General features: G+C 48.3%; 2 protein-coding genes and 1 long non-coding RNA gene across 18 annotated transcripts in view; 2 read left to right on the top strand and 1 right to left on the bottom strand.

Annotated features, from left to right (window-relative positions):
• Positions 1–8,560, bottom strand: part of LOC140897589 (uncharacterized) — a 10,137-nt gene extending 1,577 nt beyond the window's left edge. Inside the window, exons 1-3 of the long non-coding RNA XR_012154752.2 lie at positions 8,373–8,560; positions 7,803–7,907; positions 2,323–2,418 (exon numbers count right to left, since the gene is read on the bottom strand). This is a non-coding gene — a long non-coding RNA (uncharacterized LOC140897589). The remainder of the gene's footprint in view (positions 1–2,322; positions 2,419–7,802; positions 7,908–8,372) is intronic.
• Positions 1–27,629, top strand: part of LOC140898275 (uncharacterized) — a 2,445,793-nt gene that overhangs the window by 1,812,909 nt on the left and 605,255 nt on the right. The gene's annotated exons all lie outside the window — the stretch shown is intronic.
• On the top strand, positions 3,766–27,629 carry LOC140897588 (butyrophilin subfamily 3 member A2). Of its 7 annotated transcripts, none has more exons than XR_012154746.2 (5): positions 3,766–4,115; positions 11,104–11,582; positions 16,735–17,016; positions 18,550–18,666; positions 27,087–27,629. XR_012154746.2 is itself a non-coding variant. In XM_073310376.2 (5 exons), the coding sequence occupies exons 1-4, from the start codon at positions 4,808–4,810 to the stop codon at positions 26,406–26,408; spliced, it is 570 nt and encodes a 189-aa protein (XP_073166477.1). In that variant the 5' UTR covers positions 4,437–4,807; the 3' UTR covers positions 26,409–26,421; positions 27,087–27,629. The 7 variants fall into 7 exon arrangements, 1 of the variants encoding a protein (XP_073166477.1); XM_073310376.2 differs by lacking the exons at positions 3,766–4,115; positions 11,104–11,582 and adding exons at positions 4,437–4,925; positions 26,356–26,421; XR_012154747.2 differs by lacking the exon at positions 3,766–4,115 and adding an exon at positions 7,803–10,081.

Here is a 27,629-nt window from a genome sequence, read left to right as displayed (position 1 = left end):
GATGTCAGGGAGGCAAGGGGGGAAGGGCAGGCTGCAGGAACAAGGGTGGTGGTGGTGAGGGAAGAGGAAAGACAGGTGCCAGGGGGCAGAGGGAAGGTGCTCAGGGGTGGGGCAGGAGGTAGGAATTTGGGGCAGTAGCAAGGGACCTGGAGGGGCAGGTGCTGTGGGAGTTGCAGAGAGGGGTGGGTGCCAGGGGGACATGGAGGACATTGCAGTGGGGTCTAGAGGCCACTCAGGCTAGTTCCCTGTTGTGCCAGGCACTACACAGACAGAGGTGGATCTTTGCTTATGTCTGAGTGACTGAGGAGCACAGATCCCAGTGACTGCACAAAAAGAGCTTAGGCCTAAGTCCCTGGTTTCAGCTCCACTATGATGTGATCTTTGAAAAGTCATGGAAGACAGAAGAGATTCCAGAAGACTGGAAAAGGGCAAATATAGTGTCAATCTATGAAAAGGGGAATAAGGACAACCTGGGGAATTACAGACCATTTAGCTTTCAGAGTAGCAGCCGTGTTAGTCTGTATCCGCAAAAAGAAAAGGAGTACTTGTGGCATCTTAGAGACTAACAAATTTATTTGAGCATAAGGTTTCGTGAGCTACAGTTCACTTCATGGGATGCATGATGGAGCAAATAATTAAACAATCAATTTGCAAACATCTAGAAGATAATTAGGTGATAAGTAACAGTCAGCATGGATTTGTCAAGAACAAATCATGTTAAACCAACCGGATAGCTTTCTTTGACACAGTAACATGCCTTTGGATGGGGGGAAGCGGTAGATGTGGTATATCTTGACTTTAGTTAGGGTTTTGAAACTGTTTCGCACGACCTTCTCATAAACAAACTAGGGAAATACAACCTAGATGGAGTTACTATAAGTTGGGTGTGTAACTGGTTGAAAAACAATTCCCAAAAAGTAGTTATTGTTGGTTCACAGTCATGCTGGAAGGGCATAATGAGTGGGGTCCCGCAGGGATCAGTTCTGGGTCTGGTTCTGTTCAATATCTTCATCAATGATTTAGATAACGGCATAGAGAGCACACTTATAAAGTTTGCGGATGATACAAAGATGGGAGGGGTTGCAAGTGCTTTGGAGAATAGGATTATAATTCAAAATGATCTGGACAAACTGGAGAAATGGTCTGAAGTAAACAGGGTGAAATTCAATAAGGAAAAATACAAACTACTCCACTTAGGAAGGAACAATCAGTTGCATACATACAAAATGGGAAATGACTGCCTAGGAAGGAGTACTGCAGAAAGGGATCTGGGGGTCATAGTAGATCACAAACTAAATATGAGTACCAGAAAAAGAAAAGGAGTACTAGTGGCACCTTAGAGACTAACCAATTTATTTGAGCATAAACTTTCGTGAGCTACAGCTCACTTCATCGGAATACATCCGATGAAGTGAGCTATAGCTCACGAAAGCTTATGCTCAAATAAATTGGTTAGACTCTAAGGTGCCACTAGTACTCCTTTTCTTTTTGTGTGTAAGCAGTGTCAGGATGAGCTCCACCCTGACATCTGGTGGTGAGGTGTGGCAAGTTGTGGAAGAGAACTTCAGGGGCCGATCTCATTGGCATAGGCACACCCACCCCGCCTAGAATGAGAATACCAGAAGTGGGGGTGAGTGAACAAATAGAATATATATATTCTACACAAATGCCAACCTTCTACAACTACAGTATCTGCTTTGTGAATATTGGCAGGCCGGCTGGCTGCCCACAGCCATGTAGTTATAATTGTAGGAGGCAGCAGCTGAGGATTAATGAGTCAAGTGGCCCTATGATGGCTGCAGAGGATGGCAGAGAAGAAGGGCTGTCTCTGTCTGCTCAGCTGAGTGAGTCCCAGGGCTGCCCTGAGCTCTGCTCCCTTAGGGCCAAACTCCTAAAGGCCAGGGCAACATCTGCCCACACTGAGCCCGGTGCCCTGGGTGTGGATGTGCAGAGAGCACCTCTGAGGATCTGGCACTCCTGAGGGCTGTCTGCGTCTGCAGTTACTCAGCGTGGTTTGTGGGTATGATGGGGCAATGGACTCACATGCAAACACTGCACACCCATTGTAAGAGTATGTCATCTCCTTCTTGCCCCCAGAGAGCCCGGGGGTGAATCTGTGCCATGGACCATGGGACAGGAACTGTCCCCTGGTATGCTTCACTGTGATCCCCACCAGAAACATTTCCCGCTCCTGGTACCATGGCACCATTTCGGAGCAAACAGCCAGAGGAGATTGTAATATCAGCCTATAGCTTTTTGGCCCCTCACCCTGGGAACACTGCAGGGGGAAGGGCTCGGGGAAGGATAAACCCAGACACCCACCTGCCACTCTGTGGTTTTCTCCTCCTCTTCAGATGTCAGCTCCAGGGCCTCCTCCAGCTCCAGCCTCAGAGGGCCCAGGGCTTCCTGGAGTTTCACCTGCAGGGGCACCATGTGTGATAGCCATTAATCTGCACATCTGATGGGTGGAATTTGCAGGAGGCAGGGCCAGATGAAACAGGGGCACTACAAACCCATGTCTAGGCCCCAGCTACTGGAGTTATGTGATAAAATCAGGCTTTTGGCTTTCATTAAAAAGAGAATGTTTCAAACCTTCTGGGTTGCAAAGAAAATATTCAAAACATGCCCCAAATGTGACAGACACAGCGATTCCTGCCTGAGTCTGTAGAGAGCCTGAGCCCAGTGCCATGAGAGGGGACGGCTCCATTTATGTGTATGGAACATTGACACCAAGCCTCACTGCTCTGGGGGACAGCCAACCCCTCCGCAAAAAGAGGGGCTTTGTGTGGCAGCAGGGGGTAGGTCATATGACTCAGCTCCCCCATCCAATCATAGACACCTTGGCTAATAGATGGGGGGCGGGGGGGCTCCCTGAGCCTTTTCGAGTATCTCTCTCTCTCAATGGGAGGGAGAGGATTCTTGCTGTTGATCCTGTGGGAAAAAAGGACACCCAGCCCCTGGGATTCCCAAGGGGAGGGAGCCCCCAGCCTCTCCTCCTGCTTGTCTAAATAGGTTCACAGGCTCCACCCGCAGCAGACAGCCCTTGTGTGGGTGGCCCCTTCCACAACTACTGCTAATGGGGCCAGGGCCGCGACAGGGCCCCTTGTCAGCATGTTGCGGCTGGGGTGCCTCAGTCCAGCCCTGTAAGAAATGCACATTTCAATAGCAAAGCCAGGAGAATAACCTGGGCAGAGGCAGCAGCGTCAGAGCGGCACGTTCTGAGGCATTGTCTGGCTGAGACACTGATCCTGGGGGAGACTCTTCCCCACTTGTCTGCTCTGCTCCAAGATTTCTCAGAAACGGAGGCGTTTAGCTGAAGTTTGAGGACACTGAGCCAAGCTGCAGCCTTTCAGAACCGAGTGCTCACCTGGGCAGGGGAGGCCTCAGAAGGGAGATGAATGTATGTTTATGGGCATTACCAATCAGTCACCATTGGGCCAAGGATCTGGCCCCTTCTTGTGGTGTGCTGTCCCTTTAAATGTTTGAGCACTCCCCCCTCCCCAGTGCAAAGCCTCACTTGCACAGTTTCAGTTTTTCAGCTGACAATAAAACCACCAGGGCAGAAGCTGTTTTTCCATCAGCTCGCTTTGTCCCCTTACTAAAACTCAATGGGGGTGTTTTAGTTGTTAGCTCCCAGTACCAAAAGAAAGGGGAAGGGTCGATGGGAAATCAGGACCCTGAGACTGACAGTCCCCAGGAACAATGGGGAGAGGCCAATGCTCCAGGTCAGCCTGATTGACAGGGTGGGCAGGCTAATCAGGGAGTCAGGAGGCCAGGGGGGTTCTGCCCTCCATGTGAGCTGGAATTGCCTGGGTCAGGCAGAGTGGGGCTGTGCTAAAGAGAAAGCAGGGGCCTGAGCTGAGCTGGGGAGCAGAGCTGGGCCAGATCCAGAGGAGCCAGAAAAGCAGCGCAGGAAGCAGGTCGCTGCTGGGAGCAGAGTCACAGAAGCAGCCCCCAGAGCAGACTTGTCCTGGGGGGAGAGCTGCAGCAACCAGAGCCAGAGGGTCCAGAGAAGCAGCCCAGGGAACTGGAGGCAGAGCAGCAGCAGCAGCCGCCGTGCTGAGGCAGAGTGGTGGAGCTGGAGCTGGGGCTGGAGGAGTCCGGAGCTGGGTGTGGTGAGCAGCTGGGGAGAGCAAGGGGGACCCTGGGCAGCGGGCCCAGTGCAGGGAGATGCCCCCAGCCAAGAGGCCTTGCAGGCCAGACTTGGAGGGGGGATCGTAACCCCGACGGGGCAGATGACACTGGGGAGATGGGTCCTGCCACCTAGAGCGTGTGGCCACCTCCAGAGCAAGTTCCTGCAGCATCCCTGCAGCACAGCCAGAGCCTGGGCAGGAGGCCTGGGATGTGTGAGGAACAGACTGTGAACAGCCCTGATATTCCAGAGACGCTGGTTGTGACGTCCCCATGCCACCGAGCGGGGTGACATGTCTTTTCCTTTAGCCTTTCCCATTGTTTCCTTATTTTTTAAAATCGATTGCTGTTTAATAAATTCTATTTGCTTTGAACTGTATGTAATGATCAGTGGGTCAGGGAAGCATCCAGTGTGGAGAGAGCACCCCGGAGTGGGGACACCCTAGTCCCTGACCTGAGTGACCATGACAAGGTTGTGGGTTGAGCCCCCCAGCCTTGTTGGGGTTCCAAGGACTCTGCCACACAGGAGAGTGGAAGGGGAGCCTTCACTTGCTATGAGGGTCGATTGCTAGCAGAGAGAGCACAAGCGCAGCCAGCCAAAGGCAGAATTCTGCAGTTTGCAGTGTGGACACACAACCAGCGGGGGGGCGTGTCGAGCACAGACAGTGCAGTAACAATGGAAGAATTTCTCTGTGGCAGAAAAGGTTATCCAGGAGGCTTGAAGAGCAGGAGAGCAGAGAAATGGCACCTTTTGTGGGCAATGATGATGAATTTGTTGAAAACTAAAATCCCAGGTGGTGTGCCTCAAATTTTTTGAGCAATTTTGCAGGGTAATTTGTAGTTTCCCAACAGACAACGAATTTCAATCTTGCTGACAGTGACTGGTCTGAAGCCATATGGACTGCCACATGATTTATTGTCTCCAACTGTGCCAAGAACTGCCAAGTATGCCACAATTACTGCCACAATGTGGGAACACTTTTCTCCTACATCATCAGTGATAGCTTGCAATTTCTTGTGCCAATTCTTTTAATATTCTTGGATGAAGATTATCTGGGCCCCCCGATTTAGTCCCATTAAGCTGTTTGAGTTTCGCTTCTACCTCAGATATGGTGATGTCTACCTCCATATCCTCATTCCCATTTATCATGCTACCATTATCCCTAAGATCCTCTTTAGCCTTATTAAAGACTGAGGCAAAGTATTTGTTTAGATATTGGGCCATGCCTAGATTATCCTTGACCTCCACTCCATCCTCAGTTTTTAGCGGTCCCACTTCTTCTTTCTTTGTTTTCTTCCTATTTATATGACTATAGAACCTTTTACTATTGGTTTTAATTCCCTTTGCAAGGTCCAACTCTACTTGACTTTTAGCCTGTCTCACTTTATCCCTACATCTTCTGACCTCAATAAGGTAGCTTTCCTTACTGATCCCTCCCTTCTTCCACTCCCTATATGCTTTCTGCTTTTTCTTAATTACCTCTCTAAGATGCTTGCTCATCCAGCTTGGTCTACAACTCCTGCCTATGAATTTTTTCCCCTTTCTTGGGATGCAGGCTTCCGATAGCTTCTGCAGCTTTAATTTAAAATAATCCCAGGCCTCCTCTACCTTTAAACCCATAAATTCTTCAGTCCAATCCACTTCCCTAACTAATTTCCTTAATTTTTGAAAGTCAGCCCTTTTGAAATCAAAAACCCTAGTTGCAGATTTATTTTTGTTAATCCTTCCATTCAGTTTGAACTGAATTAGCTCATGATCACTTGAGCCAAGATTATCTCCTACAACCATTTCCTCTATGAGGTCCTCATTACTCACCAAGACCAAATCTAAAATGGCATCCCCTCTAGTCGGTTCAGCAACTACTTGCTGAAGGAATCCATCAGCTATCGCATCTAGGAAAATCTGAGCCCTATTATTATTACTAGCACTCGTCCTCCAGTCTATATCTGGGAAGTTAAAGTCTCCCATGATCACACAGTTTCCATTAGTATTTATTTTATTAAAAACATTAAAAAGGGCTCTATCCATATCCAAATTAGATCCCGGCGGTCTATAGCACACCCCAAGCACTATCCCAGGGGAGGCTCTAATAGTTTTCTTCCCCAATTTAATTGTTGCCCAGACAGACTCAGTCATATCCATTTCATCGCTTCTTATTTCTTTACATTCTATCTCATCATTGATATACAGTGCTACTCCACCACCTTTACCTTTATTTCGGTCTTTCCTAAACAGCACATACCCTTCAATACCTGTAGCCCAGTCATAACTACTATTCCACCAGGTCTCTGTTATACCTATAATATCTGGTTTCACTTCCTGCACCAGTAACTCTAGTTCCTCCATTTTGTTACCTAGGCTCCTTGCATTAGTGTACAAACATCTTAATTTTTGCTGTTTGGCCTCACTCACATTCTGTACCCTATTAGGCACGGTTATTTTACTACCAGTATAACCTATTAGACTTGTATCTACACTGCCCTTCCTCCTACCTACAGCTGTATCCACTCTTACTTCATTTTCTTTCCACTCTATGCTAAATTCTGGCGTGGAGATTACCTGGACATCTCCCAACCATCTCCCCCAAATTCCTAGTTTAAAGCTCTCTTAATCAGTTGTGCCAGCCTCCATCCTAGAAGTCTATTTCCTTCCCTACTCAGATGAAGTCCATCCCGAGAGAACTGTCCTCTATCCATGAATGCCTCCCAATGGCCATACATCCCAAAGCCCTCCTTATAGCACCACTGCTTAAGCCATCTATTGATAGTCATAATCTTGTCACACCTTTGTTGCCCTTCTCTAGGAACAGGCAGAATCCCACTAAAGATCACCTGAGCCTCAATTTCCTTAAGCGTCCTCCCCAGCCTAGCATAGTCTCCCTTAATACTTTCCAGCGAGAATCTAGCCGTATCATTTGTTCCCACATGAAGGATAATTAGGGGATTCTTTCCCGCTCCCTTTAGAATCCTTTTCAACCTCAGGTCTACATCCCGTATCTTAGCACCTGGAAGACAGCACACCCTCCTATTTTCTGGATCAGCTCTGGTTACAGGCCTATCTATTCTTCTCAGTAAAGAGTCCCCAATCACATAGACCTGCCTTTTCCTAGTGACGGTGCTATTCTCCAGTCTATCCCCTGTTCCCTCTGGCTGCAAGTTCTTTCCATTCCCATTCTCCCTTGTAATCCTTTTTAACCCATCCTGTATCCTCCTGGGGCTCATATTTGGTGTAAACTCCATTAACTCTTCCCCTTTTCCTATAGGACTAACCGCTCTTCTCTTCTTCCTTGCCCTGTCACCTTCAGTGACTACCTGCTGAGCCCCTTCTTCATTTTCCAACTCTGCAAACCTATTCTGAAGCTCTATTTCTCCTTCACTAGCCCGTCTTTTCCTCTGCCTAGTTCTTTTAGTCACATGCTTCCACTGACCACTTTCCTCACCCAGTCTCCCCTCAGAATTCCCTAGTCCTGCTTCCATCTGCAAGTCTGAGCTTTTCCCTTCAGATACCTCATGTCTTTGCTCCATAATCTGCTCAAACCCCTTCCTAAACTCTACCAGACTTTCCACCTGCATCTCCAAACCTCTGATCTTTTCCTCCATCAGCTCTATCAGACGGCATTTCATGCAGACAAAACTCTTACCAGGTGCCCCCTCCAGGATCATGTACATACCACAGCTTCCACATCCAGTCATCTTCATTGTGTCATCTGCTACATGGGTCACTCCCACTGCCACCTCTGAATCTGTCATAGCCTTCCCACCTAAATCCTGTTAATCTGGGAAACACAAACCTGGTGTTTCAGGCACAGGCAGATCCCTGGATCCCTGAATGACTTCCTGAGCCGGAGCCCCCAGGAAAGTGACCCTCCACAAATGGCCCCTCCTCACCCCATCTCTGCTCCCGGGCGGGGGTCTGCGAGTCCCAGAGCTGCTGCCCTCCCTGACCCGACCAGGCTCTGCCCCCCTGAGCACCTGCAGGAGCCGAGCCAGCTCCGGGAGAGCGACCGCCCCGGGACTGGGCCAGGGACAGAGTCTCCCAACCCGATGGGAGAGGAGAGGGGGAAGGAGAGATGGAGACTTAAAAGGGCAACAGGGGACTGAAGTGGGGAGGGAGGTTCCCAGATCTGCCTGGATCCATGGGCGATGTGATGGGGAATGCGGGGGAGGTATCCAGTCCCTCTGTACAGATGCCCCAGGGCCCGAATGAAAAAATGGTGGGGGTAGGGCCAGTCAGTCCTTACCATCAGTCTCTGGCCCCAGCTCTGTCTGTCCCTGGGAGCTGCCAGCCCCTCTGTGCTTTCCTCAAGCTCGGTGCCGCTCTGGAGTGAGCAGCCCTGTGCCCTCTCCACCCACAGACACCACCTACCATTGGGCCTGGGGAGAGAACCGCCCACAACCACAACAGCCCGGCCCTGTCGGGGTGTGTCCTCCCCCCACCCTGCTCTGCACGGAGCAGCTGCTGTGCAGACTTGTCAGATGACACAGGCCAGTTGGCAGCTTCCTCACCTTCACTTGGCCTGATTTTCCTGCTTGCCCCTGTGTGAACCAGGAGTGACAGGTTTAATTTCACTTCCTTGTTCCCCTAAAAGTGCTGCCCTAACAGCAACTGGGCATTTCCCTTCTGCCAACTGCCTCCTGCTGTGGGGTGAGTTGAGAATAGTCATTGCAACACGGAGCCATGGGCTACCCTCATGTCAACCAGTTCCTGCAGCTTGGCCTCTCCTCAGCTCCAGCCAGTCGCTCCATCTGCTCTCAGTGAGGACGCTGTACAGGGAGCATCACATCTCTCACTCTCACTTATACACACACACCTGGCTATCCCTGAACACACCTCCTGTGTCTATGTAGCTACAGACTCTGGTGTCCATCACCACAGTATCTCGACTGCAAAGTTACAAAGCAACCACCCAGTCTGAGGATCAGGATTCTCCCCTTGTCCCATCATGTGCTGAGAAGTGTGAACACTAATCTCCCCCTCCCTCTGCCTCCCCTCTAAGGCCATTGTTGGGTGGGATTCTCCCTCTTGGCCCAGCCCACTTGGACACTGTACAGGGGTCATGTGTGACAGAAACAACCCAGTAAGGTCCTAAATATTGGCTAACTACTTAGGCCAAAGAGGGAGCAGTCACTTATGGTGTGATTGCCTTAGTGCCCCTTGCAGGGGTTCTCCCATTCTGAGCCTTCATTCTCTTCCTGTGGCCCCTGCTTCCCCAAGCCCTTCTGCCCCAAACAGAGCTCCCCACAGCCCCAGTCCCTCAGCTGTCCCTTCTGCACCCCCAAGAACCCCCAATCCTTTCCCATCCCACCGCCCCATCCGTGACGTTATTGACATAATCTGGGACCGTATAGATCATTGCTGCAACCAAGGTCCTGTAGTGGTACCAAATCTTGTATAAAGGGGGTCAAATGAGGTGTCTAAGACAAGGTTATGATTTGCTGGTTATGATTATGCTATCTGTTTGCATGTATCATTTTTTTATTTAAAGATATAAGTATTGGCTCTATACTGTCTGTATTTCAAACTTATGCTATGCTTCTGGGTGACACCCCAGACAAGTTGGTGTCAGCTCTGCCTAGCCTGCTTGTTAGGACCATCAGCTTTACATTTGACCCATTGAGAGAAGGCAGACACGCCTTGTGACTCAGCAAGTTATGCAGGGACATGCCTATGGAGAGAACTCTGCGGTTTTTCCATGCCATGTGATGGACAGCTTGTCTTTGGAACAAAGAAAGAAAGACCACATGACAAGAGAATATAAAAAGCTGCTGCAGCTCCTCCATCTTGTCTTCAATCCTGCTTCTTATCTCTGGAGGGACTTTGCTACACTGAAGCATTGAACGAAGGACTGATGACCCATCCCAGCTGTGGCTGTTCTCCAGAGACTTGATTTGAACCTGCAGTCTATTCTATCACTGCTGCAAGCCTGCCATCAAGAACTTTGCCATCACTGTATGTAATTGATTCTACCAGTTCTAACCAGTTCTAGCTCTCATCTATATCTTTTTCCTTTTATGAATAAACCTTCTCTCCCACATCTCTCCCACAGCACCTGCAACAACCCCATACTCCTCCTACCACCCAATAGCCCCTTAGCTGCCCAGCCCCTCTGTACCCCCAGCTCTGCTGCTCCCCTAAGATCACCCAGAGCCATTCCTCTCCTATCTGGGGGGCTGGGCTCAAAACATCTGACTCTGCAGTAGTGATGGTACAGGAGTTTCTCCAAACAATCCATCCCAGCAAGGGCAGGGTTATTAATTAACTCTGCATTTACAGGGGGAGGATTCAATCTGAGGCAGAGCTGCAATGGCCTTGTTAAACCAGTGATAAGTGTATTGAACACACAGTTTGCACTGGGAAAAGCAGCTGATAGACCTGCTCTTATCTAAACAAGAGTAAGCCCTGGAAAGATGGGCTGGGATGACACAAGCTCTAAGATCAAAGTCTGAGTGTATTCAAGGGTCCCATCTTGCAGTCCTGGTGCTTTCTACATTTTCACTGAGCTCAGTAGATGATGTGACTCACATGCAAGGACTGCAGGAGTAGGGCTTGATCCTCCACCCCCTGGAGTTAAAGGCAAAGATTCCATTGATTTCAGGGGTGCAGGATCCAGCCATTCATACCAGCAAAATTTCTGCATTTGAGCAGCATCTGCTGGTGTTTCCAAGGCCACAGGTCAGGGGTTTTCCCCCTCCTGCCAGCTTAGGAGTGAGTGGATGTTAAGTGAAGAATGTGAAGGGCCTTTAACTAGAAAGGTTTCATGAGTACCTGGATCCCGCATTGCTGGGCATTTCAGAAATACAGATGGACAGAGAATTCCCCTGACAGAAGCAGGAATAGAACAAAGATGGTGATCCAGGGGTTGAGGACATGGGCCGGGGGCTGCTTGGGACCCCCATGCTGCTGGCATATATGTTGTATTATATGTTGTATTAATTTGTATGGTGTAGGTGTAACCCTGAGGTTTTTTTCAGGAGTTAAAGTCCATTTACAGACTATGAAGAGCCAATAACTGTCCAATCCTGTCCACTGATGGCACCACCCTCCTGACTGAGCCCAATATGATACTAGAAAGATGGAAAGAACATTTTGTGACTCTCCTCAATCATGAGTCAAGTGCAAATGATCAAATAGTAGACTCAATTGAACAAAGACAGTTTGATTTGAACTCAAACATCCGCCAACTTCAGAGGAGACTAAGAACGCACTTATGGAAATGAGAAATGGAAAGGCAGCTGGAGCTCACAAATCCCAGCTGAAGTGCGAAAACATGGTAGTCCTATACTTCACAAAGCTTTGCTAGACCCAGTTACTTTCTGCTGGGAAAATAAGGTTTTACCCCAGGATTTCAAAGTTACCAAAATCGTAATAATCTGCAAGAGCAAAGGGGACAGACATAACTGCAGCAATTATCGTGGCATTTTGCTCTTCTCCATCACTGGTAGACTCCTTGGTAAGCTGTTGCTGAAAAGGTTTCAGGTTATTGCAGATGATGTACTCCCTAAATTCCAGTGTGGTTTCCATTCATCACACAGCATGGCCGACATGATATTTTCCCTATGCCAGTTACAGGAGCAAGCTGCTGAACAAGAAATGTCCTCGTATGTTGCCTTTGTTGACCTTAGTAAGGCATTCGACTATGTCAAATGCTCCACTGTCTTCTTGCAAAGTTTAGCTGCCCAAACAAACTAATCAACCTTATTTGCTGCTTCCATGCCAACATGCAGGCCCATGTATCAGTGGGTGCCGACTCATCTGATCCCTTTCCTGTAGCCCATGAGGTTAAAAAAGGCTGTGTGCTTCCCTTACATTATTTACTTTCAGAGTAGCAGCCGTGTTAGTCTGTATTCGCAAAAAGAAAAGGAGGACTTGTGGCACCTTAGAGACTAACCAATTTATTTGAGCATAAGCTTTCGTGAGCTACGGCTCACTTCATCGGATGGATGAAGTTTGTTCCTGGCTGGAATGACATGTACAACCATTACAGATGTCACTCTAACAACACGATTCGATGGCAGATTTCTAAACCTCTGCCCATTCAAGGCCAAAAGCAAATCCCAGAAAAGTGAAGTAAAGGATCTACTGTAAGCCGATGACTCAGCGTTTGTCACCCTTTCTGAGAACAACCTGCAGCATTTGCTGAATTCCTTTGCCCGTGTTGTATCCCTGTTTGGCCTCTGTATTAATGTAAAGAAAACAGAAATCCTGTACCAACCATCTCCTGGCAGAAACCCATCACTTCCACCACCACCAGAAATAAAATTGAACAGCTGCCAATTAAACAACATCAAGTCCTTCTGCTGCACAGGTAGCAGTTACCAGTGACACTAACATTGACAAAGAACTTTCAGCACCCTTAAAGTCAGCTGTCTCAGCTTTTGGTTGTCTACACAAAGGACTATGGACAAGACAGGGGGTGGGGGTCAAAGTGTCCCCAAAATGCCAACTTTACAGAGCTGTTGTGCTCCCTTGTCTTCTATACTCGTTAGAGACCTCCCCCCTTTATCGTTGCCACATCCAAAACCTTAACTGTCTGCAACAATGCTACCTACGCAACATACTGGGAATCAAATGGTCTGACAAAATCGCCAACAACAAGGTACTACGGCAGGCAGCCATGCCAAGCCTGGAAGCCATGCTAGCACAGAGGCAAATGGCCTGGGTCGGCCACGTCATATGTATGGAAAACAATTGACTGCCTAAGAGAGTTCTGTGCAGTGGACTTGAAAAAGGCAGTAGGAAGGCTGGCCATCCCAGATGCTGTTACAAGGACTGCATCAAGCAGCACATACAGTCTGCTGGTCTGCACTTAATGACCTGGGAAGATACGGCCAAGGACAGGTGAGCTTGACACTCTGCTACGAAGGAAGCAGAACGAGCAACAGAATATCGTTGTGCCACCTTGGCCAACAGTAGGAGGGAATATAGACACCAAAGTGCCCTGGCACATCTCCTGAACCCTACATGTGGAAACTGATTTCCAGTCATAGTCGAATACAAGCAACAGATGGAATAAATGAGCACAAAGAGTCAAAGATGTTAACATGACCCTGTCACTGTCTAACATTAAACAGTGTTAAACAAGGTTTGGGGGTTGGTTTTCAGAGACCTCAGCCAGCGTTGTCTCATGGCAAACACACCATTGAAAAATCCCTTTAACCTTTTATTAAAAATACAAAAAAGAAGATTAACAATTGAAATATTTGCAAAAGGAGAGGGATAGGACAGAATAAAAATAAGGTAGGGAAGGAGAACTGAGAGGGGGGAGGAGTGACTGTCGAGGTCCCAAGTGGGGAGGAGGGGGGAAGGAAAGGAGGGACACCCGCACTGAGCTGGGAAGGGACGGGCAGGGCCACGGGCATAAGAAGCGGGATGGGGGGCTAGCCTCCTCGAGTGGAAGCTTCACCCTCCGCCCATGGTTAACTTTTCAGCCACAAGTCTTGCATGTGTTTGGAGGGTGGGGAATGGGAATGAAGAATATTTCAGGGCACTAGAATAAATTAACATGGCCACAGAGTCTAGTGGCTGCTGAAGCAGACTTTGGTCCAGTTCTTTACACAGGGTGGAGATAATTACAGTGACTCCTGGAGCACAAGGAAAAAAGTCTGCAGAACTGATTGTGTCACCAGTCAAAAGAGCTGGTTTGCTGGCACCACAGCTGTCTTCTCACTAGCACTGTGGGTGTGTCCGAGGAATTTGAACTTTGTGCCATAACCATGCTGTGAGAAGGATCCAGTTACAGTGACGTTCCAGGCGCTATTGTAGTTGCAGTTTTGAAGCTGATGGATGTTCGAAGAGAGGACGGTGCTTCCATTTAATATAAAATGTATTAACTTAATGAAAACCTTAGGAGCAGGCTGGAGTTAAACCCTGTGGCTCCCTGACCCCTCCAGCAGGATGGATGTTACAGCCTGGGAAAGGGAAGCAGTCACTGGAAGCAGGAGCTCTCTCTAGAGAGAATGGCTCTGGGTGCTAGCAAAGCAGGGAACCCCCTGGAGAGATTGGAATGGCTCAGGAATAACTGCACAGGATTCTGCAGATAGGGGGTTCACTCACTGCAACTCCCACTAAATTGCTCCCCTGAATATTTCCTGGCTTATTATGCTGATTAGTCAGAGGAGCTGCTGCTATCAACAGGCCTCGCTCCTGGGATTTGGGGGATAAAGTGTCACTTCACTACCAGGAAATCAGTTGTGAGTGTAGAAAGGCCCACACAGATTCAGAGACCTGTTCAGTCACTTCTCCACTGCCAGGTTCACATTTATTTGCTGTTCTGCTTTATTTACTGACAGATGTAGGAAACGATCACCATTTCTAATTTTCCCTTGGGGCGTTGTTGGGAGTGTGCAGGTATTTTTATCATCAACTCACTACTGTCATGCTCCAGAGTGAGAGGCTGAAAGATGGAAGGGAAACACCTGGGGCCAGATTGGGTGCAACTGATGGAGGGAGAGGGAGATTTTCTAAAGCTCCTAAGGGATTTAGGAGCACAAGCCCCATTGATCCTAACTCCCCTGTGTTTGTGAAAATCTCCCCCTCTGAGTGTAAATGGCACCTGTTTGTGTCCATGAGGCCTCTTGTATACCAGATGGGCTCACTCCATCAGCATAACGTGGTGTGAGCCCCGAGTGAAGTCAGCCCTTGTTGGAAGCCCACTGCCCTTTAAAACAACATAGCCTCTTGCAGGTGCCAGGGGCCGTAGAGCCATAGGACCATGTTTCCAAAGGAGCTCAGCTCTGAACTGCTACATGTTGGCACCTGTGTGACATGGGCAGGTTTCCAGGGGCTCTGAGCAGCTCCTGTTGTTCTCAATGGGAGGGGAAGGGGAACAGTCTCCATTGGTTTCAGCTGGAGCTGCTGTACGGAGCACTGTGACATTGTTCCCATTGTGAGCGATGACCAAATCCATCCCTGACATCGCCTTGACCCTGGGACACTGAGGCTGGGCCACAGACACAGAAAGGGAGTCCCAGGCCAGGTGTGAGCTGTTGTGGGGGGAAAACCATAAAGAACCCTCCCCTGGAATAAGCAGAACTGGGGCATGGGTCACTGTCCCCCACCAATACCTTGGTAGTTATTAGGGACAGGGCTGGAAGGGGAGGGGCTATGTCATGCCCACTCTGAGGTCTGGCCTACACCGGCCTTTCCCCTTGAACATTTCCAAAGTTGCTGCCAGAGCAACACCTAAACAAATACTTTACCATCGTTTTTAATAAGGGTACTGAGGTGCTATGGGGTAGTGGCAGGGAATGGGAATTAGGACATGGAAATTACCACATCCAAGCTGGAAGCCAAACTCAAGCAGCTTAATGGGACTAAACTGGGAGCCCCGGATAATCTCCATCCAAGAATATTAAAGCAAGCCCAATAGCTAGGATTTTTAATGAATTTGTAAATTAGGGGATTGTATCCTATGACTGGAGAATGATTAATATAGTTTCTATTTTTAAGAAAAGAGAAAAAGTGATCCAGGCAACTAGAGGCCTGTTAGTTTGACTTCAATTGTATGCAAGGTCTTGGACCAAATCTTGGAAGAAAAAGTAGTTCAGGACAAGAAGTAAACAGTAACTGGGATAAAATATAACATGGTTTTTAAAAAGGTATATTGTGCTAAACCAACTGGATCTCCTTTTTTGAGAAGATAATTGTTTCTTTAGACAAAGGAAAAGCATTAGATCTAATCTACCTGGATGTCAGTAAGGCATTTGATACAGTTCCACCTGGGAAACTATTAGTTAAATTAGAGAAGATGGGGATTAATATGAAAATTGAAAGGTGCATAATGAACTGCTAAAGGGTCATACTGAGGGCTTGTCTACACTAGAAATGCTACAGTGGTACAGCTGCACTGATGCAGCTGCGCTGCTGTAGTGCATCTGGTGAAGAAACTATGCCAGCAGAAGAGAGCTCTTCCGTTGTCATAATACCTCCACCTCTGCAAGAGGTGGTAGCTATGTCGGCAGGAGAAGCTTTCCCACTGACATAGCGCTGTCCACACCAGCACTTAGGTTGGTGTAATTTCTGTCACTCAGGGGTGTGAATTATTCACACCCCCTGAGTGATGTAAATTATACCAAAGTAAGCTCTAGTGTAGACCAAGCCTGAAAGGTGAATTGTCAGGCTGGAGGGAGGTTACTAGTGGAGTTCATGTATAAGATCTAATGCTTTTCCTTTGTCTATACGTGACATGTATAAAGCTGATACAATGGTCTGTGTATATCCCATGATACAATGGCTCTGTTCACAGGCTGGCAGTCCTGGTTATTCATTCACACTTACCTGACTTTGCCCCATCACTGCATTGCCTGTTCTGTTTCTATAAAGACATTAACCCCTGCACATCTGGCCATTAACAATAGAAGATGAGAGGAGATACCAAGTGAGCTGTAGCTCACGAAAGCTTATGCTCAAATAAATTGGTTAGTCTCTAAGGTGCCACAAGTCCTCCTTTTCTTTTTGCGAATACAGACTAACACGGCTGTTACTCTGAAACCTGTCATAAAAATAAACCAGAACTTTCCCAGCTCTCTACAGATGCTGTAATGAGACTTTTGGCACATCTGGGTACTGTAGAATTAACACCTGTTTATTCCATTTTCCTCTAGGTGTGGGCTCTGATCCTGACATCCCTGTGGAAGGTCACCAGGATGGAGGGATCCGGGTTGTGTGTCGATCATTTGGGTGGTACCCAGAGCCTGAGGCTCAATGGAGAGATCTCCAGGGGCAGGTCTTACCATCAGCCTCTCACAACATATTGCAAGAGGCCACCGGTCTGTTTCAAACAGAGATTGCTATTGTTATAACAGAAGAATCCAACCAGAAAGTGTCCTGTTCTGTCAGGAACCCCTGCCTGAACCAGGAGAGAGTGTCAACCATTTCCATAGCAGGTCAGTGCCCATCCACGCTGTATGTGGAATAGACTGAGCTTCTGCAGTTGTTAGTGTGGAACAATTCTTATTGGGTCTCCTATTTACTGGCCTGAATCTTCAGCATTATGAGCAATTCAGCTACATTCACAAAAACACTTAGGTGTGCTGATGCTCAGCACCACAAACACTAATTATATAGTAACCAGTGGTGAAAGTAACTTAAGGGACTTACCGAGATGCAGGGAGGCCGGGGTCCTGAGCAAGGTTGGTGGGGGGAGGTGGCTCTGGGCCCCCGGAAGGGGTGGGCCTTGGGCAAAAGGGGCGGGACTGGGGCCAGACTCCCACAGCCAGCCTTTCAGCGCTGCCCAGCCCACGCCACCTGGAGCTCCAGCAGCAATTTAAAGGGTCCGGGGCTCCCGTCTGCTACCTTTTGCCACCACCCCCCCTCCGCCCATTAGCATCCCTGCCGGTATGGTTGGCTGTGTATCGGCTCTTACTGGTATGCTGTACCATACTGGCTTACTTTCACCTCTGGGTGTAACCTGGAGTCAGTGAAGTTACTCCAGATTTACACTGGTGTAACAGATCTTAAGGAGAGTCAGTATTTGATACTTTGAGGTACCTAGAAAATCACTGGGAACAACAAAGCCTGAGTTAGGTGCCCAGGCTCCCTGTACAACAGGGGCTAGACTGCAATTCACAGAAACCAGCCTGCTAAGTGCCACCTCCTCTTAGCTAGCCAATGGGAGATGACAAGTAGAGGGGTGTGTGTTAAGTCCCCTTTGTCTCAGAGATAGGTGCCTAAACTGGAGTATTGTGTCCAGTTCTGGGTGCCACATTTCAGGAAAGATGTGGACAAATTGGAGAATGTCCCGAAAGAGCAACAAAAATGATTAAAGGTCTAGAAAACATGACCTCTGAGGGAAGACTGAAAAAATTGGGTTTGTTTATTCTGGAGAAGAGAAGACTGAATGGGGACATGATAACAGTTTTCATGTACATAAAAGGTTGTTACAAGGAGGAGGGAGAAAAATTGTTCTCCTTAACTTCTGTGGATAGGACAAGAAGCAATGGGCTTAAATTGCAGCAAGGGCGGTTTAGGTTGGACATTAGGAAAATCTTCCCAACTGTCAGAGTGGTTAAGCACTGGAATAAATTTCCTAGGGTTGGTGGTGGAATCTCCATCACTGGGGATTTTTAAGAGCAGGTTGGACAAACACCTGTGAGGGATGGTCTAGATAATACTTAGTCCTACCTTGAGTGCAGGGGACTAGACTAGATGACATCTCGAGGTCCCTTCCAGTCCTATGATTCTCTAATGGAGCTGCGCCAAGCCCCATCCCTGATATTCCCCTTTTCAGTAATTAACCATGTTCAGTAACCAGATTATTGCTTGGACTTTCAATGGCTTAATAATAAAGCACAGAGGAGCCACATCTCACCATGTATTTCCCTGTGAGATTCTTTTAACTGGTCACAGTGTCACCATTGTTGCAATGTCCTTCTTTTGACACATGTTTGTTCCTAAGTCAATGACACTTTCTCTTGCAGATCTCTTTTTCACATTTCACATCTGGGTGGTGGCTCTGGGTGTGATCCTGGGTGTTATCTTCTGTGTTCTCATTGCCCTGGCCAGTTACTGCTCCTGGAGTCAATGCAGAGCAAAAGGTAAAGTAACAAGAAGGGTGTCAGGGTTCCCTTCCCACTCTGAACTCTGGGGTACAGATGTGAGGACCCCCATGAAAGATCCCCTAAGTTTATATTCTACCACCTTAGGTTAAAACTTCCCCAAGGTACAATTCCTTTCCTTGTCCTTGGGTAGTATTGCTGCCACCACCAAGTGATTTACACAAAAATTTGGGAAAAGGGTCACTTGGAGTCCCTATCCCCCCAAAATATTCCCCCAAGCCCCTTCACCCCCTTTCCTGGGGAGGCTTGAGAATAATGTGAGTACCGACCAGACTCTTTGTCTCTAGGACACTGAAAATCAATCAGGTTCTTAAAGAAAGAACTTTATTTAAAGAAAAAGTAAAAGAATCATACCTGCAAAATCAGGATGGAAGGTAACTTTACAGGGTAAAAACACAGAGGATTCCCCTCTAGGCTCAGCTTCAAAGTTACAAAAAACAGGAATAAAACTCCCTCTTAGCATAGGGGAAATTAACAAGCTAAAACAAAAGATAATCTAATGCATTTCCTTGCCCTTACTTACAATGTTTGTAATCTTAGATGAATCATTTCAGGTATGTTTTCAGGAGATGTTTTACTTTCCTGGCCTCTCTCTCCATCCAGAGAGAGAACAAACAAAGAGAAACAAACACTTCCCCCCGACCCCCAGATTTGAAAGTATCTTCTTTTCTTATTGATCCTTCTGGTCAGGTGCCAACTAGGTTATTTGAGTTTCTTAACCCCTTACAGGTAAAGTGTTCTCTGTTCATCTGGCCAGGAGGGATTTTATGCTATTGCATACATAAAGGTTGTTACCCTTCCCTATATATTTATGACAAAGGGAGAATGCAATTTGACCAGTCAGAGATTTAAAAACAAAAATGGAGATGCCAGGATTGAGGTGCTTTGATTAAATGTTTGGGAGAGTTTGGGGCAATGGAGATAGGTTGAGGGCGAAGGGTGCTCTGAATACATTATGATTTCACGTCTGAACTCACAAGTGTCAAGTGGGTTCATCCTGTCAGATCTCACTAACAGGTCCCAATGGAATGTGATTCTGAAATATTCCATGGGGATCAGCATTGCTCAGTTTGAAACACCCATGTGAGGCTTAGTAAGCTATGCTTGCAGCTGTGACATATCTAACTTGTTTGCTTGCAGACAAAACAATGCAAAGTAGGAGAGAAGTAAGTTTCTTAGGGCCCAATTCTGTGCACATGCACATCCCTTCTGTTGAAAAATTGTATAGTCAATCGTTTAACCACACTCTGTTTCATTATGAAATATATTCAAGAGACCAAATAACCAGTATCAGTCAGGTTTATTGCTAAAGCTCAATAATAGTATAGTAGAGGAAGAAAGGTTCATTACGATACCTGTGTCCAGGAAGCCGTCTTGTGCAGCCTTGTTAAATTCACCTTACACAGAAGGTGTGCACTCAAAGTTACTCTCCCAAAGTTATCCTTTTTATATCCTGCCTGTTCCTAAGTAAAAGGTACTGTGTCCTCTGAAACTAGATTTATTCAATCAGTTTTTCTGTACCAAAGTGTACTCCGTATCTTGTTGTTCTCAGCATGTGCATTCCAGGTACCAAGGGGCATGAAGGCACCTCCTAGGTTTGTACTAGGGTAGAACAATCATATGTCTTGTCCTTTTCCCTTGGGACCTTCCAGTGGTGGCCTTTGAGTGTGTGGAACAGTTACATTAGCCATGGGTTTGCTGTTATAAACACAACAGCATGAAATATCACCTCTTGCCTTTTTCTCCCTCTAGAGACTCTGCAATCTGCGATGGAGAGGCAGAAATGTCAGTGTCTGGGACCAATGGGATGGGTTGAAGATTTCATGTCATGATAGTCGAGTTAGCTCAGTGAAGCCAACTTAACTCGATTGAAAGACACATTTGATGCAGAGTAGTCACAGTTTACCACCTTTAGCTCAGTTTTAGCTGATGGAGTTACAGCCTGTTTTAATGAGTGATGGGGAACGTCTCCATATTGGCACCAGGGCCCAAGCTGTGAGCTCAGGGGCTGCTCATGCTCACACAAATGGGCTCTGAAGGCGAATAATAAAGCCCATGGGAATTATAGAAATGGTTCTCTGAATCCAGGGCCCTGAATAACACTTGCCATCCTGGGCCGGTGTCATTGCTGGAGACTGGGTACGTCTATACTGCAAAAAACCCACCCACGGCAGCAAATCTCAGAGCCTGGGGCTTGCACTGCATGGCTAAATATTAATATTGTAGACATTCCGGCTTGGGCTGGAACCCAGGCTCTGAGGCCCTCCCCCTCACTGGGTTTCGGAACACAGGTGCTAGCCCAAGCAGGAATGTCTGTACTGCTATTTTTAGCCCTGTAGCATGGGCTCCCCAAGCCTGAGTCAGTTGGCCTAGTCTCTGGGCCCCACTGTTGTGTTTTGTTTTGGGGGTTTTTTTGCAATGTAGATGAACCCTGAGAGACTTGTCCAATATTTAACAGGATCCCTCACTCAGGATCCCCCTGTGTTGTGGCTCTTCCATACACATGTAATGAGGGAGAGGGCAGGATTTCACCTGCAGTGAGCATGTACACCCACAACCTCAGCTCCACTCTACAGCGACTCTATGCATTAACCATACAGGTCTGATCAGTGCAGAACAGTGTCTGTGGTTCTACATTAAATGAAACTGATTTTATAGGAACACAATGTTTTAAGGGTTTTTTTCCAATTTCCCCCCTCATGATGTTACTACAGGGCAGAGTTAAGGTTGTTTAGGTGCCTTAGCTGCATTTCGAGACCATGGAATGTTTGGATTTCTTTTAAATATAACCATAATTCTGTATTGTCTGGGTATATAACATTTGGTTTGGGGATAATTACAAGATTCTTGTAATGACTTTTACCCTTAAGTTACAAGTACATGTCCTCTCAGTTTTAACTCCATATTAAGGGGAATTGCATTGTGCATTATGGCACAGATCTGCAAAGAGACTTAGGCACCAAACCCAGAGACAGGCATCTCAATCCTAGTTTTAGGCACCGTGATCCACAAGACCCCTCTTGGCTGATGCATAACTGTGTGGGTGCCTAAACTCACTCGGGACAGAAATCTCTGCTGTAAAAATTCTCTCAGTGTCTAAGTTTCTGCCTCTGGGCATATACATGGCTGCCTTGCTCTAGACGTTTAGGCACCTATCTCCCACCTGAGCCCCAAAGTGACCCACAAACTGGAGGAAGGAGCACCTGTCTCACCTATGAAGACTGATCCTGTAGACATGCTCAGAGGTCACCCAATGACACAAAGAACAGAGGTGGGAGACTGGGAGGAGGCAAAACTCTCTTATAACCTTTAGCCTAGGGGTTAGGGTACCCACCCGAAATGTGGGAGACTCTGGTTGAAGTCCCCTCTCTCTGCTGATGAGGAGAAAGGATTTGAACAGGGGTCTCCCAACTCTCAGGACAGTGCTCTAACTACTGGGCTATGGGATATTCTGGTATGAGGCTCACTCTGTCTGTTTTGTTTAAGGTGTTAAACTTTAATCAAATATTAATTGAGAATCACTCTATAACCACCTCACCCCGCTCCCCAGCACAACAGACATCATTTCCCCTGAGCCGGGATCTTCTGCATGGGCCTAGCCCCTCCCTGCAAGATTGCACCCCACCAGCTGTCTGCCTGAGAATCATACAGGAACTGGGCTCTTTTCCCTGCCTCAGGGTCTCCTCCTGGAGTCTTCCTGCTCCCTGAAGCTCTCCCTTAGCTGAAGAACTTGCTGGCCAGGCTTTTATTAGGACCAGGAGATCTTCAAGCCATCACTTGATCCCTGGCCTCAGCATCAGCTGATTAATCTCAGGGTGGAACTGGGCCCCAACTCTCCTTAAAAGACCAGCCACCTTGTGACACTTAGTCTCTCCCATCCTAAAACTTTCCATCCCTGATCCTAATTGCCTCTCTACCTACTGTCCCTTCTCCCGCTAAGCTCAATGAACGCTCTGTCTACAATCACAGTCTGGAGTTTCTCTCCTCCTGTTCCATCCTAGACAGGGGTGCTGGAATAGGGGGCACCAAGGGGCCATGGAGCTCCACTTTTTACCTGCCATAAGAACAAGTAATGGGGTGAGGGGGCACAAAGGAGCAAGCGGGGAGCGGGGTCTTGGGAGGAAGAGGCAGCGCAGGGGCTCAGGAAGAAGGGGCAGTGCGAAGGCGGGGCCATGGGAGAATGGGCGCTGTGAGGGAGGGGCCTTGGGGGAATGAGAGCTGTGAGGGGGAGGGTCCATGGTTGGGGTGATGGTGGGCCCCGCACTTTTAGGAATCTTCTGCCGCTCCTGTCCTAGACCTAGACCCTCTCCAATTGAGCTTCTTCCCCATTCACTCCCCTGAAACCACTCTCACCAAAATCTCTAATGACCTCTGTGATGTTCCCAGCTCAGCCTCTTCTATGGCCTCCCAGACACACCCACTGTCTCCCTTCAGTCCACACAAACTCCATATAACAAAGAGATACCTGCCCCAGGGAGCTCACCCTCTGCATGACAGACAGGCTATAACAGAGGGATGAAAAACACAAGGGACGTGAGGGGTTGGGAGGGCAAGCAGCGAGGTAATGATAAAAAGAAACCCAAGTCCAGCTCATCACTTGCCCAGCCAGTTCCAGACAAGAGAGATTACTGGGGCCACAGCATATATGTGTTTGGAGGAGGGATTTAAGAGAGAATAAGGGAGCAGCTTTACAAATATTGATGGGGCATTTTCTCCATGCACGGAAGGGGAGAAAACACTGAGGTGCTTGAGGGAGAAGCAGACAGGTGGGTGACCCAGCCTGCCAGGAGCAGCCCTTACCATTTTGCCCAAGAGGGCAAAAAATGTTTTCTATGCAATGGGAAGACAGTGTTGACAGCTCAGTAAAGCTGGTGGATTTGACAGACAGGGAAGGGCTGAATGGTGAAGGGACTAATGGCAAAGACTATTAGCTTGTGCTGGTGTGGTGCTGGGTGGGGCAGAGGGTCTTAGTGAAGGGACAATAAGACGGTGGGGGATGTGGTAGCAGAAACAACCCGGAAGGGAAGATGGGGCAGTAGTTGGAGAGGTGTGGGGAAGAGAAGCAGGTTTGTGAGTAAAATTATACCTGGGCTTTTGCATGGTCAGGACCCTAGATTGTAAACTCTTTGGAGCAGGGACTGTGTCTTTTTATAGTCTGGAGTGTGTGTGTGTACAGAACCAAGTGCAGTGGGGGCCCAGCCCTGAGTGTATGTGTACAGGACCTAGTATGGTGGGCCCCAGCCCTGAGCGTGTGTGTACAGGACCTAGCGCAGTGGGGCCCAGCCCTGAGTGCGACCTCTAGATGCTACTGGAATGTAAATAATAATGTGCAGTGGGAGCAGCAGACCAGCATGGGATGTGGAGATATGGCCTGGGGTGGGGCTTAAAGGCATGTGTGTCTGTGCAGAGGATGGGGGATGAAGAGTGGCAGGTGGGGAGGAGGTTGCAGGGATCAGTGTGGGAGGGACGTGGAACGGTGACTTGGAGCCAGCAAGCCCTGCTCTCTGGTCCAGGTTTATGTGTGCAGTATCTGAGGTGTATAAGATAGTACATGTAACAGCTGGGACAGGACAGCTTGGGTCCCTGTCCCCATAAGAAAGCTCTGCTCTGCGCTCTTCTCTGCTTAGCGTCCTATTGACAGATCTTTCAGAACATTCGTATCATCAGTGCGGGAGACGTCACTCTTAGTTCGACTATTGCCCATTAATTTTGGTGACTCAACATTAACTGAAGGTGTCTTTTACCTTCCAGCGGAATATGGCAGGATGGCATGACTTCCCCATGGCAGGACGTATTTAATAACCTGGAACTCCCCTCTTCTCTGACTCTTCTGGGAAACCAGGCCAGTCTCAGCATCCTGGTTTCTGGGGGCCAACCCCATCTTATTTGCCCATCTTGCCCACGGTCGGTACCTAATATTGGACCAGTCCTGTGCTTTCTTCTCTTGTGGTTGTCTGTGGTGGCTGACTCTTTCAAATCACTGACCTTCTTTGAGGCACCACTGTGGTTGCTTAGTTCCTTCGAAATATGGGAGCTGGAACTCCCATAGTTGTTGCTGCCCTCCTGACACTACCTTGAGAGAGTGAATGTCCCACCGTCATGGAAGTGCTTGTGCCATGCTGCTTGGTCATCCGTTCTTGGTGGAATGGGATCTCAGATTCCACTTCTGATACCATATAGTCAGGGGAAGCACATTTAAGTACTCCACTCAGCTGCCTCAGGGTGGCCCTGCAAGTACCTTGCCTCAGTTTACCCTCTTCGGCACTACTTAAATAACTCCATGTAATCTGAAAAATCTGAAACAAAAGTCCCTTGCTGGGATCTACTTTACTCATAAACTCAAAGGTCAGAAAGGACCATCATGATCATCTAGTCAGACTTCCTGCACATTGCAGACCACAGAGCCTCACCCACCCACTCCAGAAATAGACCTCTAACCTCTGGAAGAGTTACTAAAGTCCTCAAATCATGATTTAAAGATTTCAAGTTTACAGAGAATCCACCATTTACACTAGTTTAAACCTGCAAGTGACCTATGCCCCATGTTGCAGAGGAAGGTGAAAATCCCTCAGATCTCCGCCAGTCTGACCCAGGGGAAAATTCCTTCCTGACCCCAAGTATGGGGATCAGTTAGACCTTGAGTATGTGGGCAAGACCCACCAGCCAGATACCTGGGAAAGAATTCTCTGTAGTAACTCAAAGTCCTCCCCATCTAGTGTCCCATCATCAGAGATATTGGCTGCTAGCAGTTGCAGATCAGCTACATCCTCTCGCTGCCCTCTGCCTCAGTGGTTCCCACCCCTTCCCTTGTCCCCCCTCAGGCCCCACTGGGCCTGCCCCTCTCTTTCTCCCTATCTGCCCACTTGGTGCCCACCCTTCTCCTTTGCCCCCCTCTAACCCTGGGTGCCCACCTCTTTCCTCACCACTCCTTTATCCTCTGGTGCCCAGGGCTTCCCTTGCCCCCATTTTCTCCCCAGGTGACTGTCCCACTCCTCTCTTCTCTGCCTCTATTCCCATGTGGCCTGTCCCTTCCCTCTTCCCCCCTCTTACTACTGATACCTGCCTTTTCCACCTTTTGATGCCTGTTCTTCCGCTTGCCCCACCACACCCTCTGATACCTACATCTTCCCTCACCCCCAACATCTGGCTCTCTGCTCACCCCCTCTGCCTCACTGATGCAAGCCCCTTCCCTCTGCCGTCTTGATACCTGGCTCTTCCTTCAACCACTTTCTTCCCCATGAAGGCCCCTCCCCTCAACATTCTCTGTCCCTCTGGTGCCTCCCCGTTACCTCACCTCCTCTTCCTCAGGCACCTTCCCTCTCCTGCTCTTTGCCCCGCAGTGACTACATCTCCCCTTGTCCCCTATAGCCCCCCTGACACCCGCACCATCCCTCAATCCTCTCTGTCCCTTTGGTGCTTGTCCCTCCTTCCTGTGGGTGGAAACCCTTTCCCTTGCCCAACCATCTCCCAGCCTTTGATCCCAACCCCCTCACACTTGCTCCTCCCCACAACTCTCTGGTTCCCCTCCCACCCCTGGGGCATATCCTTCCTCCTGGCATTGCATGGGGGCCCCATGACACAGTGATTAATGGGAATGAAGGTTAATTTCCCTTTCATCCTAGTGACCAGCCCCTGACCCTGGCACTGATTCTGTGACTCTCTCCCCAGTGAACATGACCCTGGATCCAGACACATCAAATCCCTGGCTCATCCTGGTCTGAGGATCTTAAACATGTGAGAGATGGACATACCCCACAGGATCTTCCCGATAATCCTAAGAGATTTGATACTTTCCCCATTGTCCTGGGTGCTGAGGGATTTATGGACGGGAGGTGTTACTGGGAGGTGGAGGTGGGAGACAAGACAGGCTGGACTCTGGGGGTTTGTAGAGAATCTGTGAGCAGGAAGGGGCCAGTCAGACTCACACCTGGGAATGGATACTGGACAATGTGTCTGAAGGATGGGGAATACAAGGTCCTCACCTCCCTCTCAAGCTCCCTCCCCGTGAGCATCAGGCCCAGCCGAGTGGGTCTGGAATCCCATGCCTGTAGGAGATGCACCCTTGCATCCTTGCTTACCCTCAGGAGTGAGATATTGGCTTCTATGACCCCCACCTGTGGAAAATGGTGGCTGAATTAGCAATATTGTCCCTAGACACCTGCAGTGATCCCTTTAAAAAAACACCTAGACCCTTTGCCCTATCTTGAGCACCCAACCTCTCCCCCTCCCCTGGAGGGCACTCACCATGTTTAAGATGCTTGCTGAGATGTGTGCTTGCCAAGGGTCACTGAGAAAGTGATTTGTATGTAAAAAGAGGTATATTTTTACACTATAATGTTTCAGTGCTGTGCGTGAACTAAAAATCATGCTTCTGTGAATTGTTTCTTGTGTTTCTATAGATTTGGCCTTCAGGGGATCTTCCTACACACTGGGGGAGCACCTCCACCAAATAAGGAAGTGACCAAGGTGCAGCAAGGAGGACATGTTCTGAGAGGTGCTCCAATCCTCTGAGGCTGAAAAAAGAGGATACAGGGAGCGGACAAAGACTTTAAAGGAAAAATAATTCAAACTCACAGGGAGGCCAGAAAGGAGAGCAAGGAACACATTGTAAAGGGCCAGGAGTGGATGATAAAAATGATGGAGGAGCAAACAGCAATGTTGAGGTCCCTAATCATGCTCCAGGCAGAACACATGAGTGCTCCCTCACCAGCCATTACAGAACTGCTTTCCATGCCTTCCCCAAACTCCTCCCACGCACTCCTTGCAACATCCCAGAACATCTCTGTATGCCGTTCCATCCATCCCTTTGGACAGTTTCCAAAACGATAGCTGGATTTACACACAGTTATGAGAGCGTACTGCCATACGCTTTTTTCTCCCTTCCCACCAATCCTTTTGTGTGTGTTGTTAATTGTTATTTAATAAAAACAAACTCTGAAAGA

This window comes from Lepidochelys kempii, chromosome 14 (assembly GCF_965140285.1).
Source record: "Lepidochelys kempii isolate rLepKem1 chromosome 14, rLepKem1.hap1, whole genome shotgun sequence".
Classification (NCBI taxonomy): domain Eukaryota; kingdom Metazoa; phylum Chordata; order Testudines; family Cheloniidae; genus Lepidochelys; species Lepidochelys kempii.
Note: the sequence above shows the minus strand (reverse complement) of the source record. Positions and strands in the feature narration are given on the sequence as shown.